Source organism: Sinocyclocheilus anshuiensis, unplaced genomic scaffold (genome assembly GCF_001515605.1).
Source record: "Sinocyclocheilus anshuiensis isolate Anshui unplaced genomic scaffold, SAMN03320099.WGS_v1.1 scaffold419, whole genome shotgun sequence".
NCBI lineage: Eukaryota > Metazoa > Chordata > Actinopteri > Cypriniformes > Cyprinidae > Sinocyclocheilus > Sinocyclocheilus anshuiensis.
In genome coordinates this window covers 1028132-1049386 of record NW_015548228.1, presented here as the reverse complement: position 1 = coordinate 1049386, position 21255 = coordinate 1028132, and the positions used below count along the sequence as shown (strand labels likewise).

Sequence of the window (21255 nt, the reverse complement as noted above, 5' to 3'; positions counted from 1 at the left end):
ATTAATTTATATCTACTGATAAAACAGGAAACAAAGAGCTTTTGATCTTGTTCCATTTTGGATATTGTGTTTTCAACTAGAATGTGTTATGCAGTATATCCTAAAAGCAACTGCCTAACTTGGCTGTAAGAGCTTCCCAGGTGGACTTGAATCCAGCATTATCCTGCATTTCTGAATATTAAATATGACTTTGTTTGTGTTAAAATTTTAAACACATTCGTTGTAACTTGGAAGCAGCATAAACTCTGTTGTAAGGTCGATCTCCAGGAGCAGGACTAAACAATGCAGGTGTAGATGGGTAAGTGCAAAATAATTTGTATTTGATTGAGTGCGTCTTTCGAGCTGACAGTGTCAAATCTTTGTCCTGTGTTGTGGTTATTAGCGCTGACTCCATCTGCCCCGCTGGCACTGATGCCTCCGCCTTCATCTGGAGGCTCTCAGGCTTCCACCGTCTCCAGGCTACAGATGCATCTTCACCTGCACGACCTACAACAGAACGCCACCGATCTGCGCAAGCAGCTCGCACAGCTCCGTAAAATGCAGGTAAGACATTACAATCTCGTGCATCTTGACACACAGCAGGTAACTGAACAGGCATGACGTGATAAAGCGGCATGTGATAAATCACATCTCTTCCATGTTAATCTGAGTTTTTGTCCTTACCATGGGTGACCATCAACAATTTGTCACTTGCTTGGTTTCTATTTGGTTTCGACACGTCGCTCTAGGTAGTAATCTCATTGGGACTGCTCCACATAACTGGTTATGAAACTTTAAATCAAACTTCAAAGTTGTTCTGATTGACTGATTGTGGCATTTAGCTTTCAGGGAGTTCAAGTTAAATCACATTTATTTATAGAGTGCTTTGTATAATACAGACTGTCAAAAAGCGGCTTCAAAGGAATAAACAGGAAAATAATAGTTTTAATACTGCAGAATTCCTGATGAAACGAATTCAATTTCAGCTGTAAGCAGCTTTACAAAAGACAATAGTGTCATTATTCAGCTCAATTTAGTTAAATGTTGAGGACACAAATGTTTTTTGATGCTCAAAACTTTGTAATTTCGCTCCTACTTAGAAAGGTGTCACTTTTCGATTGACAACAACACTCACAGCATCAGTGCAAATGATCACACATTACACAAAATACTGCTCCAAATTGCTTTCATCTGATAACTGTGAATTATGATAGCTGTATTTTTGCTTAGTTTCAGTCATAGAAACGCACACTACTGGCACAGTTGGAAGGTCAGACATTGTCATTATTGTAAGACCTCCGTCTCAAAGTAAGGAATAACTGACAACAGACCCCTGAAATATTGAAAAATTTAATGCATACCTGAGGTCGAAATGCAGCATGATGCGAAGCCAATTACCTGTTACTCTTTAGATGTGTATTCAAATATTAATTCTTAAGGCAGTTCAGTGTCAGTTATTCCACTTATACCATGGAAATCACTTGTACATGTGCTAGACATTGGTTAAGTGTAAAACACTATTCGCAGACCTGGAAATACCTCATAGCCATATTGGAATAAGTGTCAACCAGTCAGAATCAACTGAACAATGCTAACACCTAACACTGCAAGCCATCTAGATGTTTGCCTGCTGGCAGGGAGGACGATTTAAGGAGGTGATACAGAAGGTGATACAGAAGGCACAGACGGCAGGAACAGCAGTGCCGATTTGTAGTCTTCACAATATCTCACAGTCTAATTTATTTACACACAGCAGCGAAAAACAAAGAGGACGTGCTGAATGGCCTCACCTGGTATTTACGGCAGATTTGTTGCTCCCTGTCCTGATGGTGTTCAGTGAAATGCATCGATCTTGGTCATGTTTAGAGTTCAGTATGGAAAGTTTGCATGCGTTACACACTTCAACCTCCAAACCAGAGGACTTGATGGTAAAATCAAACCTATTTGAACGTTTTTTAACATTTTTGATTGTGTTACTGATGATTTTAATACATATTTGCAAAAGATAGACACTGACAATTTTGGATTCAAAATCACTTACTTTTTACATTACAGAAAGTTTATATTGAAATGCTGGTGTTCTGTACCTGTGTGTGTTAAGTTGGGCAGAAATACAGAGAAACAGACAGAAAAGCGGAAGAAGAGTGATGTTTGATAAGTTACCTCTATGGGGAACAGGGAACATTCAGATACTGTATCAGTCAGAAACGTATGTCAAAATGTCAGATTTTTTAGATATGGACCAACTATCTCAAGACAGCAGTCGTCTCTGACGAGCAGGATGGATATAGAATCTGATGTCTGAATGGGGCAAAATGTCTTAAATGTCTTAAAAAATGTCTTGTACAGCCAGCTGTCAGATTATCATGGTGACATGTTGAGCAGGAGTATGATAAAGGGAAATGTTGGTGTTGGTGAATGTGTGAAGGAGGAGAGAAAGGAAGGATGTGGAGGGAGCTTTAGGGAGGGCTGAAAGCCAGCAGAGAGGAGACGGCACACTAACAGTCTGACAGATCCTATTGGGTTGTGTGTCTGTCATACGCTTTCCTTTCTGTATTTACAGAGTTCCCACAGTCATGCAACACCTGGAAATGCGAGGGAATTTTTCTATTATTTTTTCTAGCCTCAAAAAGTCAAGGAAATTTTTACAGTGGAAAATAATTTTTTCTAGCTATGCTCAGCTATAAAATTGCATCAGACATTTCTCTTTGTGAGTGCGGTGTCTACAAACAGGGATCTCGCAGCAATGAATCTTCATGACTTTTCCAGTCATCCATGATTTCTAAGAATAATATTATATGGATTGCACTCACCAAGAGCAATTTTAACTCATTAAATATTTCAAAACGAAGCATGAATAAATAAAAAAGAAAAAATAGATTATATATATTTAAAATTTATTTATTTTTTATTATTTTTTTTTACTTAACAGGGACATTGTACATTAACATTATTTTTCAACCATAGTCCCTGGACAGAATGTTACAAGTCTTACAATTTACGAATAGAACATAGTCTATATATAGAAAGAGATTTTTTTTAAATATTTATTTACATTTATTTTTATCCAGCATGGATGCATTTCTATTTAACAAAAATGCTGTTATTTTGAACTTTCTATTCATCAAATAATCCTGAAAAAATGTAAAACAGTTGCCACAGAAATATTAAACAGCAACAACTGTTTGACACATTGATAATAAGAAATGCTTCTTGAGCAGCAAATCAGCATATTATAATGATTTCTGAAGGATCGTGAAGACTGGAGTAATGCCTGCTGAATATTTAGTGTTGCCAACATAGGAATAAATAACATTTTTAAAATATGTTATAATAGAAAAATATATAATGTAATATATTATAATAGAAAGTTGTTTTAAATTGTGTATTACAATATTAAAATTTTACTGAATTTTTGATTAAATAAAGGCAGCCTTGGTGAGCATAAGAGGTTTCTTTCAAAAACCTTTAAAATCTTACTGACCCCATACTTTTGAACAGTAGACACACATTGTGTGTATATATAAAAAAAGAACCATGAACCATGACTGGAAAGTTTTTGGGAAGCCATAGAAATTCATTGATCAAAAAATGTGGGAATGCTGTATTTATTACACTACTGTGTATAAGTATATCTAAGTGTATGTGTATGAGTGTATTTATGTGTAAGTGAACATGTGTTCAACTAGTCATTAATTTTCCGGCTGCTGCTGTGTGTGATTCACTCCTATAGCAGGGCAGGCAATAACTCTTAATATCATGCTCAATGATGAGATGGTATGGGCCAGCAGGGATACATAGATGAAGAGAGAGAGAGAGGAAGCCTGCCCCAAATCAAGTTAGCTTTTCAATCAGCAGTGCTTTAATAAAAATTGACTGTGGAATGATAGCTACCGGTGTGATTCATGAGTGAACACCCGCATCTCTACCGTGAACTCTCTGAATAAACAGAGAAAAACAGGAAAGGAAGCTTTTAGAGAGACGTCTGTTTCTCTCAATGGAAGCAAGGAAATTTGAACTTTTATACAAAGGAGTTCACATGATTAATTTGCTTATTCAATTAGTGACCTAGAAAGAGTGCAAAATCTTAAATATTCCTTTGTTATTTCCTACACAATGGTTCTTCGTGTTCAAACACCTAAAACCATTTATTTCCATATGGAATTTTCTAAAAGATTTAGATTTCAATATATGGAAGATGAAAAATTGTAGTCCTTATTACATAATATAAACCCTGCAGCTGTAAAGAGTCTGCATTTGCAAAAGAAAGACAATCCAATACTGCAAAAAACGAACAAATAATTATAAAATATAAAATATTCTTAATTATGAAATAAAATATATAGTATATATTAAAGGGGTCATATGACGTTGATAAAAATAACATTATGTTGTGTATTTGGTGTAATGAAATGTGTTTATGCGGTTTAAGGTTAAAAAAACATTATTTTCCACATACTGTACATTATTGTTTCTCCTCTATGCCCCGCCTTTCTGAAACGCGTCGATTTTTACAAAGCTCATCGGTCTGAAAAGCGAGGTGTACGCTGATTGGCCAGCTATCCAGTGCGTTGTGATTGGCTGAATACCTCAAGCGTGTGACGGAAATGTTACGCCCCTTACCATACTGTGATGCCGTGTCCCGGCACGATGAGACAACACCAATAAAACCCATTACAAACGAGGCATTTGTTGCATCCAGTGGGGACATAATTATGGATTATAATGACTTATACTGTCTTTTTACGCGTTGCGTTGCATCGCGCCGCGTAAACATAAAACCATGTCTGCATTTGTGATCGGAGAAATGACAAACAACAAGTGCTACTCTACACTGCCCAAAACTCGCGTTTGAATCGTCAGTGGCAAATCCTTTAAATATGAAAACTTACTTACAGGCTTAATACTTACTGGTCAGAAGATGCAGAGACACAGCAGGCTACATCTGGTCAGAAGTGCCAGACTGTCCTTGCAAAGTTGGAACTGCCCCACTTTATAGAAACAGCCTTTTTGCACAGACGCATTGTAGGATACTCTGCGGGTTCAGGAAACAGTCCTCCATAAAATATCTCTTTGGGTTTGAGACTTTAGTCTTTGCATCTTTAGGGACCTTATCTATGCACGAACAGCTTGTAACACTCCAAAGAGAAAGGAAAATTTGAAATTGCATCATATGACCCCTTTAAGCATAATACGTACAGTATATGTAAGTATCTACTAGTACTTAAAACAAGATAATTTTGCTAGAGAAGTGAACTTAAAAGCAAACCTGAAAGCAACCTGCTTGGGAAAGAGTTGTTTTGCAAAATGTTTTTACACTACTTAAAGCCTTTATGTATAATGCATTATAAAAGTAGTTTTAATGCATTGTAATGCACCTTATAATGCATTGTACAATATCATGAATAATTGTAGAGGGGATGTTGCAACAGTCTGAGCATGTCGCGTGGGGACGGCGAGATTGGTGTCAATTGCTTTGGTGTCGAGAGCCAAGCCGCTGGTGTCATGACAACTGCAGATTGCTGAGTTAGACTATTACCTGCCTGAATGCCAGAGCTGGAGACACGGCCCCTGCCCTCATCCCGTTACCTAGGAGACATGGATATGTTGAATAATGCATGAGACTCATAAATAATTCAGCTTGAGGAGGAACTACCACCAAATGACACTAAAATCGCATCGTACACACAAACGTAGAGTGTGCAAAAACACAGTGGTTACACACTTTTCTCATTATCGGCGCTATACAAGTGACAAAGTCCACTGTTTTTCTCTCAGGGCAAACAAACATTGTCTGCAGAGCGCTTACACATCACAAAATTATGGTGATATCTGGTATTCCAACTCCCACACAACCTTCAACATGCACAAATTGAAAATACTAGAAAATAAACTCAAGGACATGGATGCGCATTCACATTAGGGCATTCAAGAGACCTTAAACTAATGTGATCCATCATACGGTATATATGCACACACTATCAAAGTCAAGTCTATAATATTATACCTTCACATTCAAGATGACAGCTGCATATGGTCAAAGACAGGTCAATGTTAAATATGGATACATATATGAGTCATCTGATGGCTGTGTTGTGATGGATTGTGACAGTGGACCCTCTGTAAAACGCTCCCACACTGATACACCTGAAACGTCTGACGACTGTAATGCTTAACAATCGTTCATAGATTAATGCTGAACATAGAAGGGCTGCGATTGGTTGTTGGGAATATTGTTCTAGAAACACCATAGGAGGCTGATCAAGTAACATGTCCTGCGTTATATAAATCACCTCAAGCAGTGGTTCTCAATTTTTTTGACCGAAAGCCTCTGCTGTCCAACACAATATTTTAACACCCCTCCCCCATGTTGGTAAATATTTCCAGTATTTCTACTGTAATTATAAAAAATCTGCTTAAAACTTTATTAACAGACACTGAAAGCATTGAAATATTAAATGAACAATTATTCTATATGTTCTTCAGTGAAATAAGATAAAATATGATTTTTAGTTATTAGATATTTATGTAATAGTTTATGTTTTATGCATTTTTTATTTCTCAACTGGAGTTGGATTATTCCGAAATGTTAATTTGAGATATATATAAATTTATTTCCCTTTAATTTTAAAGTCGTTCTTTGGCTCCCTTGGAAATTTGATGAGGACCACTAGTGGGCCCTGGCCCTCTGGTTTAATAATGATACACTGAAAAAAATAGCTATGAAACAATTTTCACTCAGAAATTTTCCCATGAAAATGTTCCCTCTAGCAGCTTAATTGGATTTACACAGCCATACATGTTTATAATATGCGTTTACGTGACAAAGGCATAGCTAGCTAGTCGTTGTAACGTGTTTTCAGCAATACATTTCTAACATTTATAATGTGTTTAGAACCAGTTCTCTAAATTGCCTTTACACTGACTTTAATTGGTTTGTATTTGTGTGTAGTTGCAGAACCAGGACTCCATGCGCAGTCTACTGAAGAGGACCGAGGCAGAGCTGAGTCTGCGTCTATCAGATGCGCTGAGAAAACAGGAAGACCCTCTCCAGAGACAGCGCCTCCTAGTGGAAGAGGAGAGACTCAAATACCTGAACGAGGAGGAACTCATCATACAGCAACTGCAGTGCGTCTCGCACACAATATGTGCGATAATAATGCAGTCTGAGGCACTAGCTTAGTGACACTGCTGCATAATGTTGAAAAAAAATTATTTCCCAGTTAGTTTTATTGCACAGGTTCTCATCAACTCGAAAGTGAATAAATGCATAACAATGAGGCATAAACAGTCTCAGTTAAAGACCTGCAGACCCGCACCTCAGCGTTAGCCTGTACAAACAACGGACAGCATCTCATTGATTTATTTTCTTCCAATTAAAAGCAGCAGGGTGACTAAATCCGCCTCTTCAACTCGCTGCCAGATCAGTCGTGTTGCTTTTCATTGATAGCAGTTATTAAGTATAGCTAACAGCCAGCTGATGTGATTCAATTATTAACGGGACGCTGTTTGTAACAAACCATTTTGTGGGGGGTGGATTTATTTGACGTGGTTAAATTGGATTTCGCGTGTAAACACTCCGACTGTGTCTCAGTCGTTTAGTGCTAATACACCCTGCTGCACTGACACTTATTCAAATGCGTGCCGACGCCACAGCGCAGGGAGGCGGGCTTGGGATTTTCACACGCATCTCGTGCTACATTTTTGAACTTTTAAATGTCAGAAACATCAAAACGTGCAAGATTCCCTTCTGTGTAATAACACAGCGTCAATTAATATGTTCTTTCTGAAACAATCAATATGTAATGAAGCTAATGAGTGGGTGTTTGCTCTTGACAGTGATCTGGAAAAGTCAGTGGAGGAAATCAAGAAGGAGATGTCTGTCAGTCACCGACATGTGACAGTGCAGGAGCTGGAGGAGAAAAGCTCGCTGCTGAGGAAACTGGGAGAGACTCTCACCGAGCTGAAGAGTGAGACAGACACTTTTCTGTCCTTCACAGCCAGACACTTGAACCTCAGTTTGAGAAGAGAGTTGTTCACTTCTCTGCCCGTCTGTTTTTCTCTTTGTCTCTCTCGTTCAGATCAGTTCCCGGGGCTCCAGAGTAAAATGCGAGTGGTGTTGCGAGTGGAAGTGGAAGCGGTGAAATTCCTGAAAGAGGAGCCACACAGACTGGACGCTCTGCTTAAACGCTGCAGATCTATCACAGACACTCTCACCACGCTGAGGAGGTAGACAAACACTTATTTAATCATTCCTTGTCTAGCCGCACGTCTCAAATGTAATTTACTCTTCATTATTGTGAGTGCTGTTTTATGGTTTAATCAGGCAGGTGAATGAAGGAGTGTGGAAGACCCAGGATGAGTATTCCAGCCCCTTTCCTAAACTCGGAGGAGGGGATGAGTACAGGAAGAACACAGACTTTAATATTCCAACCAGTCCACCGCTAAACCTCAATGAGACCAGCCTGGCTAACTGGAGCCCTCACTCTGGTCAAGGCCACAGCCACTCGAACCCTTCTAGTGCACAGCGTGAGAAAGATTCTCATGGGATGGTGGGCTCGTTGAAGGGGCGAGAGCTGGGCGAGCTGGGAGGTCGAGGAGGGTCTGATAAGGCCTCATCCGTGGAAGTGAGACTGGTGAGGAATGAGATTTAAAATGAAAGAAATCATTTGTCTAAATGTATACAATAGCAATACCTTTTTTTATTTAGTAATGTTGTTTTAATATGTAAAGGTCTGACGTCATTAAATTAGACAATAGTATGAAGGTATATTTTTAAATTAGAAATTAACCTTGGAAAATTTGTGTTGCTAAAAAGAATGACAGTTGATTAATCAACCATTTAAAATACTTATTATGCAAAAGTGGCAGTAATAAAGTTCATAAAGATAAACAACCGTTCAAAAGTTTGAGGTCAATAAGGTTTTTTTTTTTCAAAAGAAATGAATGCTTTATTCTCCAAGGATCAAATTGATTAAAGGTGACATTAAGAACATTTATAGCGTTACAAACCATTTCCATTTAAAAAAAAAAAAGCTTTTTATTTGCTTTCTATTCATCAAAGAATCATGAAAAAAGCATGAACTATTTTCATCATTAATAAAATAAATGTTTCTTGAGCAGCAAATCAGCATATTATAATGATTTCTGAAAGATCATGTGACACTGAAGACTGGAGTAATGATGCTGAAAATTCAGCTTTGCATCACAACATTTTAAAATATATTCAAATAGAAAACTAACTAATTTTACTGTTTTTACTGGATGTTTAATTGAACATTAAGTGTAACTTAAGCGTCCAGAAATATCTAAATCTGTTTATGTCGATACATAGACAATGTCTCCATTACATTACATCAAACATATTTCAAAAGAGAAAATGTTTATATATATATATATATATATATATATATTTATATAAGCATGATTTTTTTTCTTTTGAAATAAGTCCCCTTTTTAAAAAAATGCATATTGTATATACAGATTTGTCCATTTGTCTTTGTGTATATAAACAGAAATCAGAATCAGAGGAGACTAAGAACATTTATAGCGTTACAAACCATTTCCATTTAAAAAAAAAAAAGCTTTTTATTTGCTTTCTATTCATCAAAGAATCATGAAAAAAGCATGAACTATTTTCATCATTAATAAAATAAATGTTTCTTGAGCAGCAAATCAGCATATTATAATCTGTTTATGTCGATACATAGACAATGTCTCCATTACATTACATCAAACATATTTCAAAAGAGAAAATGTTTATATATATATATATATATATATATATATTTATATAAGCATGATTTTTTTTCTTTTGAAATAAGTCCCCTTTTTAAAAAAATGCATATTGTATATACAGATTTGTCCATTTGTCTTTGTGTATATAAACAGAAATCAGAATCAGAGGAGACTGAATCTCAGAAGCCACACGTTAAGCTGAGGAGGAGTATATCTGAAGTCCCCCGACCGGCCTCCACCCCTCCGACCATCGCTGGTGGAGAGCGAGAGGAGGGCAACGAGGAGAAGTTAGCAGCTGAGCTAGAGGTGAGCACATGTATTACACCTGAGGAGTCACATCAGACCAAGTGTACCCTAACGGCTGAAGTGTTAATTATTCATCAAAGAATCATGAAAAAAGCATGAACTATTTTCATCATTAATAAAATAAATGTTTCTTGAGCAGCAAATCAGCATATTATAATGATTTCTGAAAGATCATGTGACACTGAAGACTGGAGTAATGATGCTGAAAATTCAGCTTTGCATCACAACATTTTAAAATATATTCAAATAGAAAACTAACTAATTTTACTGTTTTTACTGGATGTTTAATTGAACAAATGCAGTCTTGGTAAATGTAAGAGACTTCTATCAAACACACACACACACAAAAAATCTTATCGTCCTCAAAATTTGAATAATAGTGCACATGTGCATATTTCTTCCTTTTGAAATCTTGTTGTGAATGTGTTTAGAGTTGAAAAGTCGGACTTTGTGTGAATAGGCTTTAACAGTTCAGCTTCTTTACTAGCTGTTTTGAAGCACTGATGATCTTGTAAAATGTAATCTGTATGTCTCCTCAGGCAGCAGAGCGGGATTGGGAAGAGAAGAGAGCCAGTCTAACACAGTACAGTGCTCAGGACATTAATCGACTGTTGGAGGAGACTCAGGCTGAGCTCATGAAGGCCATTCCTGACTTGGACTTTGCTGCCAAGCAGATCAAACCTGCTCAGAACCAGATTCAAAACCAAAACCAGAGCCAGAGTCCATCTAGCACCAATGCCACACCTGAACACAAGCCTAATAAACCTCAGAATAAACTTTCCAGTAAAGACAGCGGATCCAGACGAGGCTCGGATGAACTGACGGTGGCGAGGTATCGAACGGAGAAGCCCTCAAAATCCCCCCCTCCTCCACCTCCCCGCCGGAGTTTCCCCTCCTCCCCTGGCCTGACTACACGCAGCGGAGAGATGATCATTCCTGGAAAGAGTATAAAGGTGACTGGTGACATTCAGAATGACACCCACACACTGATGATTTTGCATGTGTGTGTTTATGCATGCAAACTTTCTCAAACATTTATATGCAAGCTGTTACTGAAAGAGCAGTCAGAGGAGTCAGGGTAACACACTAAATCACTTTTATTTGAGTGCAGGGTCTCAAAAATGTCAGGCATCTCATAAAAGCCGCCTGTGTTTGTGGGTGTGTTAGTCATGGTTGATGTTTACTCTATCACCTCAGTTGTTCCTATGGTAATAAATCAACTGTCGGTCACAGGTGAATCTGAGAGAGACTGAGAAAGATTAAGATGGTTCTAGGTGTTAATTTCTCTTGTGTTTACTTTTAATTAAGATTCAGTCATTACATTACAATGGGATATATTCTGTACTTTTGCAGCCTTTTAGTTATTATTTTCTGGAATTCTGTTATCATGTCAGTCAAAACCGCCATAATTAATTTTACATGATTCATTCATTCATTCAACCATATAAATAAAAAAATATTAGTATTTTTAAATATTTATATAATTATTTATTAATTTGTAACTAATAAATTAATGTTTATATTTTAGAATATTTATATATATTATTTATTTAATTATTTCAAAGAAAAACAAACAAATAAATAAATGTTTTTTATATTTATTTAGCTGTGCAATTACATTCTCACACACACACACACACACACACACACACACACACACACTCATACACATTGGTGGCTTCTACCAGTTGGCGGGTTCGCTCATTCATTAAGCACACATTAGCAGGCAGGAGATCTGAATTTCTGTCTGTGCTCTTTGGCTCATGAACTATAAAGCTCAAATGAGTGGTTTGACAATGTTGTGTGCTGTACTGATCTAAAGTGCTGTTAGTTAGGCACTGGTGAGTATATTGTGGGATACCGTTTGTGTCTAATTTAACTGTACATAGAATCAACAACCATAACATCTAATATATGCCATCTCACTTACCCATATACTTTATCTCTAGATGCATTAGCAACTTCAGAGTAGGGTCATGCACCACTCAAATTGAATTGGGAATGCCTTCTACATACTAATTCTATTCCAGAATTTCAACTGAATTTAAAGGATGCAGAACTGTAATTCAAATTAGAATTTAAGGAAATTCAAAGAAATTCATATACAGTACCTGCTGTAATACTGATGTTCTGTCATACCTACAACACACACTGGATATTTCTAAAAGCAGTACACATTATTAATAATCAGTCTTTGTAAATTCTATAATTAATTTAAATTTCATTTAATATTTTATATTATATTATATATATACACTGTTGTTCAAAAGTTTTAATGTTTTTGAAAGAAGTCTCTAATGCTCTCTAAGGCTGTGTTTATTTGATTATAAATACTTTAATACTGCAATATTGTGAAATATTATAAAATATTATTTAATAACTATTTATTGATAAAACTGTTATTTAAAATAACTATTTTAATAGATTTCAAAATATAATTTCAGCAGTCATTACTCCGGTCCTTCAGATTCAGAAATCATTGTATTATGCTGATTTGCTGCTTAAGAAACATTTGTTATTATCATCAATTTTGAAAAAAAAAATATTAAAGTAAAAAAAAAACAGCATTTATTTGAAATACATTATTGTAACATGTAAATGTCACAAAATGTCATATAATGTAATAGACTGCATCCTTGCTGAATGAAAAAAATACATCTTACTGACCCTAAACCTTTTGACAGTAGTGTATATATATAATCTATGGGGAAATTATTATTGTTATTTTTAAAGATTGTACTTTTAATCAGTTCATTTCAGTTCAATTTGTATTATTTTAAACAACAAACCTTAAATAATTAATTTTACCCAGTCCTACTTCAGAACATGCTTCAAATCTTTTTTATATTTGTTTAATTGATGCACAATTAAAAATTCTAACCTCTCTCCCCAGCTGTCTCCATTTACATATTATCATTTTACCATGGGGCCATAACAGTGCATTTCTCCTGACTGACACTGCTTGAGCTGTGTTGGTGTTGATTTTAGGCTTCCTTGACCTGCTTCAGGCCAGCAACACACACACACACACACACACACACATAAACATGGCACACAAATTACAAGGCTCATTAACACCAACAAGCAGACAGATTTTGTTGTCTTGGTTGAGTGGATGACAGGGAAAGCAAGCAGATGTCTCTTGTCCTCCATCCCCACTGCATGTCTCTGTTGGAAACCCTGTGGAGACCTGTGGAGATCTGGGCACTGCTGCAGTGACACCATACCCACCTCCCTCTTAAACCTAATGAGGCTCACAAGCTGCATCTCAAAACAAACCCATAACTCTGTAACACCCGCACTCTACATACACATTCATGAACAGAAATAGCTGATCTCTAAACATTGTTTAAAGGTGCAGCATGTCATTTCTGATGTTCCGTCAAATTATAATGTCATTTGGTGTAAATTTGATTTAATAAATTATGGGATTTACAATTCTGTACAGTATGTGAATGTGCATAACCTAAATGATTGAGTTTCAGAGTCTTTAGAGCTTTTCATGGGAAATCCTGAAATGTCATGGTCTGAACTGATATTGTGCATCCCATATTTTTCATTCATTCTCTTCAATCTCCCTGACGCTCAGCTCTTTGAGCGACATTTGACTCTGCCCCTGCCCTCTCCCAGGAAATATCCTCCTCCCTCTAGTTTACAGCTGTTGCCCCATGTGTCCTCGTCTGGACAGGTAACAACCCCTGCTGCGAGCTAGTGTGGACTGCTGTTGTACACTCATGCACACACATGAATCTATATTTTTCCCTCTAAAATGTTAGTCATACTCCAATATAGACAAAGAAAACTCACTGCACTCAAACTAAAGACCAAGGATGCTCTTTGATATTCCCACATCACAGTGAGCACGATCACAACTACACAATCACCACATACTGTACATTGTGTGTGTGTGTGTGCACTTGCCAGTGCATGACTGTTTTGTGTTGAAATGCCCAATTTCTAATTTCTTCCACTGAAGCTAAAAGTGGTTTGATATTGCAGTGTGGTAGCTCTTGCCCAGAATTTTTAATTTTGCTGTTTTTACATTTTTAAGTGAGCACAGAAGCAAAGCTCTGTGATCTTTAAAGGAATAGTTCACCTAAAAATTAATGTTCTATCATCATTTACTTACCCTCATGTCGTTCCAAAACCATATGACTTTCTTCTGAGGAACAAAGGAGGAGACGTTTTGTTTTACTATGCTCTTTTTCATGAAGTAATATGACTGGGGACCAAAACTTTCAAGATTCAAAAAGTATGCAAAAGCATTAAAGATAACATAAATGTAGTCCATATTCCAAGTCGTCTAATTCCAGAATATTTTTAAATACTAAAAGTAATAATAATGTAAGTTCATGAGAGGAATAGCTGGTTTGTAATTAATTCTTTAGAATTCTTTTCGTTATTTCTTTGAATCAGTTAATCCGTTTCACAAAACTAGTCTGAATGATTTGTTCACGAATCACGCTCTCGAGCTCAGCTCACTGACTCAATGATTCAGTCACAAGTTAAAGGGTTAGTTCACCCAAAAATGAAAATTCTGTCATTAATTACTCACCCTCATGTCGTTCTAAACCCATAAAACCTTTGTTCATCTTCGGAACACAAATTAAGATATTTTTGATGAAATCCGAGAGCTTTCTGACCCTGCATAGACAGCAATGCAACTGACATGTTCAAGACCCAGAAAGGTAGTAAGGACATAAGAGTAAGAAGTAAGAAAATAGTCCATGTGACATCAGGGGTTCAACTAGAGCTGCACGATTAATCGAATGCGATTAATCGCGATTGTAATGCACATTTTGTCAGTTAAGCCGGTTCTGTGATTAGTAGTAAATCTCCATCACCTGCTTTCAGGTGTCTTCTCAGTGAACTACGGCTCTGTGTGTAGTAAATGCTGCTCCATCTGAGAGCACATGAAAATACCACATTTAATAACATGTTTTTACTCCAAACTCACTTCATAACGTCAGTCGAGTGTTTGAAATAAATCCTTCTGTGAGATGATGTGGCTTCTTACAAAGAATAATTAAGGCACACAATATTTCATTGTATTCTAAGCAGTGATAATGTCTATGTCGATTAGCATTTCATTATAGATATACTTTATTATGATGAAAATGATAATAATAAGAACTCAGATAAACCATATATTGCCGTAGTCGTGTGTTTATTAGTCACGTTGAATCAATGAAAGTAGTTAAATCTTCTGTTTATTCAGCTGCAGCGATAGGCATTTCCTGGATTTCTTCTTCAGGGCATATTTGGATTTTCACCGCGAGAGCGCCCTCTGGCCTTCGGATGGAGATTTACTACTGATCACAGAACCGTGCTTCACTCAAAGATACACATGACAATCGCAGCTTCTGCCTAATCACGATTTATTGCCTTTGCGATTTAATTTCGATTAATTGTGCAGCCCTAGGTTCAACCGTAATTTTATAAAGCTACGAGAATATTTTTTTTCTGCAAAGAAAACAAAAATAAATGTATTCAATGATTTCTTCTCTTCTGGGTCAGTCTGCTGCCATTCATGAGAGTACCACAATGCATGTGTGTGGAAGAGAAGAAATTGTTGAATAGTTGTTATTTTTTATAGTTGTTATAAGTTATTTTTGTTTTCTTTGTGCACAAAAAGTATTCTCGTAGCTTCATAACATTGCGGTTGAACCCCTGATGTCACATGGACTCTTTTAACGATGTACATACTACCTTTCTGGGCCTTAAACATGTCAGTTGTGTTGCTGTCTATGCAGGGTCAGAAAGCTCACAGATTTCATCAAAAATATCTTAATTTGTGTTCTAAAGATGAACGAAGGTCTTACGGCATGAGGGTGAGTAATTAATGACAGAATTTCCATTTTTGGGTGAACTATCCCTTTAACAACTAAAATAGAGGATAAGATTATGAGTGAATAACTATGTAGATTGTAGTCAGTTCCTCACAAAGCAAGACTAGCATGAGTCAAATGTACTATTTTGAACTATTTTTATAGTTCTTTTGCATTTTTTTAATTCAGACATTGAAACATTGTTGTAACAACGTTAGTAGGTCAGGAAGAAGGAGGCGGGAACCGGCGAACGTTCAAAGAAAACTTTAATAATAAAATAAACACAAAATAGCACAACAGCCCGTCGCGGACGACTGTCGCGCACAAACAGAACCAAAATACAAAATAAAGTCCAGGCCTGGTCCTCTCTCGTCTTTCACTGTCGTAACTCCTCCTTTTATCCTTCCGGAGCTCCTCCGTGGGACTCGAAACCGGTGAGTGGTGCAGGTGTCGCTCATTATCAATTACTCCACCGGCCTCGCTCCGTTCCCACGGCTCTCGGCCCCGCCCCTCTCGTCACAATTGTAATTACATGAAAAAGAGTAAATATAAGTAAGTAATATAAGTAAAAGTAAATGAGGACTGAATGGTTTTTGAGTGAACTATTCTTGGTTGAACGCATTTAAATATTTGTGATTTCTTTATTTAATTTTGTATTTGTATGTGTGCTACGCTACATATGTGCCAACAGTTGATCGCATCTAAGGGTGGTGATGATCACTTCAGTGATTTTACAGAGAAATCTCTGGTAAGTTTATTTTAGCCACCTTTACATTAACCTTACAACTTCATACATTTATGATTCACATTCATGGGTTAAGTATACAAATTACTCCTGCTAAATTGCAGATGCAGCACGGGATGTCCTCCACTCCAGTTCCCCAGATAGTCTTAACCGAGTGTAACTCTCTCCCCATGTCCCCCTCTGAGGACTCAGCAGAGACCCGGCGGTCTGACAGCAAGCAGACAGTTAAAGACAATAACACTGGAAATGACATCAGAGTAAGTTACTTCAGCCACATTGTGAGGACTCCCCGTCTGCCGCTATGGAAACAAGACTTGTCAGCCAGCCAAAAAGTCCCTCAATCACAAGACTTGGATGCAGCCCAGAGGGAACTCCAGAGTCCCGTCCAGGATGTGACCCAGTCGTGCCCACCCTTAACAAGCGAGAGAGCAATTAAACAGCCCCTGAGGAGGGAGCCAAGGGTTCAGGAGTCTCTCGAGGCGGCGACAGGAAAGAAAGAAGAGCGAACGAGAAAGTCGGACACTGCATTGTCTGTCTCGCCGCAAAACGGGCCCGTAGAGACATCTCAAGTGGGTTTGATCTGCACTCAAGGCGTTGGAGGGGAAAAGGAAGACATCTGCCACAGCACGTTCCGTCGTCTGGACAGTCTGGAGGAAACCATCCGTGAGCTGGAGCTCAGCCTGATGGAGTTCAGCACTGATCCTCACACAGGGAATATCTTCCCAGCGTCCGTCCAGACGCAGAGATCCGGCAGCACTCGACATACAGCAGACAGAGGAGACACAAACAAACCCGCTGTCCCACCTAAACCATCCTGCATCAGCACATCCACAGCCAAGGTTCAACCTAACCTTCAGTATCTTCTTCAGCCCTGGTCTTTCTGTCTTTTCCATCTTCTTTCTTCCTGTCTGGTGGAAGGTTTTTGGTCTCTTCCGCTGGATTGCTCAACTAGATCAGTTTGTTCTCTTTTGCAAATGCTTTGATAAATTGTTTGCCTCCAGCCTCTGTAGAAATACATATTGTATCTTTCGCACAATAAATTCTCTTGTTTCCTCCTCTTCTTTATTAGCCTACTCTTTTTTTTTCTCCTCTTAAAATGGCTGCAATTTGATTATTTTCCCCTTATTTTCCTCTTGTACATAAGACATTATATGTGGTTTTCTCGTAAAGTAAAAAGATAAAGCCCAGGGAAGCTCTTCGTAACTACTCAAGTGAATGTGTTGCGTAATTTATGCAGTATTGTCTCCTCTTGCATTTGTCTTTCATCTTCAGAGACTAGTTGTCAGGATAAACCGCTATGAAGCAGCGATCCACCAGACGTAATGTGTATTACTCAGCTCCGCTGAGAACAGGGCTGATCTCTGTGAGTGACAGAAGGGAAGGATTTGGATGAAGTCACTTGTGTTTTCCACTGTGTTGCTTTCAGCCCACACATTTGTATACAAGCCAGCATTGCATCACCCCTCCTAACTGGTGTGTTCAAGCCCCTTGCTCTAGGTCGTTGCACATTTTTCTCGTAGGACAGATGGAGCCTGCCAACTGCAGGTCCACCTGATTGCAAGCATTAGATCCTCTTACAGAGCCCCTCGTTCAGTGAGGAGCTCATTTGCATAAAACACACACTTGACTTAGACTTTGGTCTAGTGCTTGATCTTGTGTAGGTAATATATGCAGAAAGAAAAAAGACTAGAGAAAGCGTTCATTATTTTGTATTGCACTGAGAGCTTTTGTCAACATACGTGCAGAGGCGTATAATTTATATTTTCTGAATTTAATACAAGAAATTATAGGTAATATGTGTCTGTGTGTGTGAGAATGAATGAGAGGACTGTGCTGAGATGCATGTGTTCTATTAAAAACACATCACCCTCCTGCCTGTCTTGCACACTATTATCCTCCAGCACTTCCTTTGACTGCTGGTGATGGCAAATACACTGTTGGAAATTGGATGGAAAATATTACCAAATATAGTGCACAGATTTATCTCCTCTTCTCTCTCATCCTTCTCAGACTGGCGGTGGAAAGGCGTTGTCTCGTCTCAAGCACCTGCAGCAGAGCGGATTAGAAAAGAGCAAAACAAGCAAACAGAAAGAGGACTTCCTTAAGAACCAGGGTCAACAGCAGGTATGATCTGTCTTTCTGTCTGTCTGTTGTCCTGTATATCAGTTGTTCTATCATTCCATGGTTTTATCCATTGTTCTGTGGTTCTATCTTTGTTTCTATTATTCAGTGTATTGTTCTGACAGTCCTATCTATCTATCTATCTATCTATCTATCTATCTATCTATCGTTTTGCTCAGAAGTTTACATACCCCTTGCAGAATATGCAAAATGTAAATAATTTTAACAAAATAAGAGGGTAGGGCTGCACGATAAATCGAAATGGAATCGAGATTGCGATTCGACAGAAGCTGCGATTGTCATGCGTATCTTTCAGTGAAGCACGGTTCTGTGATCAGTAGTAAATCTAAATCCAAAGGCCAGAGGGCGCTCTCATGCTGAAACTCCAAATACGCCTTGCAGAAGAAACCCAGAAAATGCCTATCGCTGCAGCTGAATAAACAGAAGATTCAACTGCTTTCATTGATTCAACGTGACTTATAAACACAAGACTACGGCAATAGCTGATTACAGAACCGGTTTTTTAACAAAATGCGCATGACAATCGCATTCGATTAGTCGTGCAGCCATATAGAGGGATCATGAAACTTGCATGATATTCTTTATTTAGGACTGTCCTGAATAAGCTATTTCACATAATAGATGTTTATATATACTCCACAAGACAAAATAATAACGGAATTTAAAAAATGACCCTGTTCAAAAGTTTACATACCCTTGAATCTTAATACTGTGTGTTGTTTCCTGGATGATTAAACTGCCCTCTGTTCTTCAGAAAAATCCTCCAGCTCCTGCACATTCTTTGGTTTTCCGGCATCATCTGTATATTTGAATTCTTTCCAACAATGATTGTATGATTTTGAGATCCATCTTTTCACACTGAGGACAATTGAGGGACTCATGCTTAACTACTACAAAAGGTGAAAACATTTACTGATGCTTAAAGGGTTAGTTCACCTCAGAATGAAAATTAGGCTGCGTTTTACTCACCCCCGAGGCATCCTAGGTGTATATGACTTTCTTTAACTCCGACTGGATTCGTCTGAAAGAAGAAAGTCATATACACCTAGGATGCCTCGGGGGTGAGTGAAACGCAGCCTAATTTTCATTTTGAGGTGAACTAACCCTTTAAGAAGGCAACACAATGCATTAAGAATCAGAGGGTGTAAACTTTTTTAATTGGACGATCAGGGTAAATTGTATTTATTTTGTCTTCTGGGAAACATGTAAGTATTTATGTAGCTTCTGAAGTGCAGTGCTAAATGAAAAAAAATATGGTCTTTAAACAAAATAAGAAAAATTTATACATCACCCTGTTCAAAATATAAACATCTGTTATGTGAATTGGCTTATTCAGGACAGTACGAAATAAAAAATAACATGGAATTTTCATGATCCCTCTTATTTTAACATATTTGCATAACTATTATTAACATATTTGCATATTCTGCAAAGGGTATGTAAACGTCTATTTCAAATCCATTCAAATATATCTAGGCCTAGCCTAATCTCAGTCTAGTTTTGGTCTATCTTTAATCTTAGTTTTGGTTTGTTGTTAGTTTAGCCAAAACGTTAAACTTGGTCTTAGTCTTGTATTTAGTTTTAGTTAGAGTTTTGGTCACGTCTTAATCTAGCCTAAGTGTTGATTTTAGGCTTAGTCTGGTCCCAGTTTAGTCTTAGTCTATCTGTAGTCTTGGTCTCTATTTGGTTTGTTCTTTTTTCAGTCTTGGTTTTGCATGGAACATGGTTTTAAACTTGTTCTTAGAACTTGTTTTTAGCTTTACTGTTGTGTAAGTTTGTATTAACTTTTAAAATGGTTTGCTGAAAGCTAAGAAGATCATTTTCTGCTTGAAACCAATTCATAATGTCTGTCTGAGGGCATTTCAGAGCTCAGATTCCACAGCTCAGACTATTGCCAAGAGCCTTAGGAGAGATGTGTGTGTATATGCGCGTGTTTGTCTGTGTGTGTCAGTCACAAGTGAAGTGAGGCTGAGAGAGAACTTTCTAGCAGTGACGCTTTGAAAAACTGAATCGGAGCGTCAATCGCAGAATATTTGGGACTCTAAAGTGCACTTAAAACCCTCTAACAGAACAAAGAAACCAGAGACAGGTGGGTCTCAGGAGAAGGGGGAGAGAGAAAGCATGAAGCCAGAGACTAGGGAAATGTGAGCTCTACAACATAAGCGAAGGGAATGAGATAGGTGGAGAAAACGGGGGAGGGTTTGAAAGATGGATTAGAGGGAGAAAAAGACACACACACACACAGACAGCTATGGGCCTGTGTGCTGTAGGTAAGGAGAAGATAGATATGCTGGTGCTCTGTAAATCTCCTCACTCTGTGTTTAATAAATCTGGCCCCTGTTCAACAGGCCATGAATATTAGAAAAGAATCTAATCTTTTATGGGGAAGGAAGAGAGAAGCAGATATTGGCAAGAGAGCGAGCAAGATCAGAGGGTTCATTGCAACTATAATTACAGGAGAGCATATTTGCTGTTATAGGCACTCCTGCTAAGCTGGATATGATCAGGATTTAGTCT

At 37.7% G+C, this 21255-nt stretch overlaps 1 protein-coding gene across 1 annotated transcript in view; it reads left to right on the top strand.

Moving 5' to 3' along the window:
• The window catches only part of LOC107654457 (SRC kinase signaling inhibitor 1-like), a 61897-nt gene that overhangs the window by 36201 nt on the left and 4441 nt on the right, over positions 1–21255 (top strand). Inside the window, exons 10-18 of the mRNA XM_016441527.1 lie at positions 383–543; positions 6932–7107; positions 7819–7949; positions 8061–8208; positions 8306–8615; positions 10563–10976; positions 16543–16599; positions 16701–17435; positions 18607–18720. Of these exons, the coding sequence (XP_016297013.1) occupies positions 383–543; positions 6932–7107; positions 7819–7949; positions 8061–8208; positions 8306–8615; positions 10563–10976; positions 16543–16599; positions 16701–17435; positions 18607–18720 (2246 nt within the window). The remainder of the gene's footprint in view (positions 1–382; positions 544–6931; positions 7108–7818; positions 7950–8060; positions 8209–8305; positions 8616–10562; positions 10977–16542; positions 16600–16700; positions 17436–18606; positions 18721–21255) is intronic.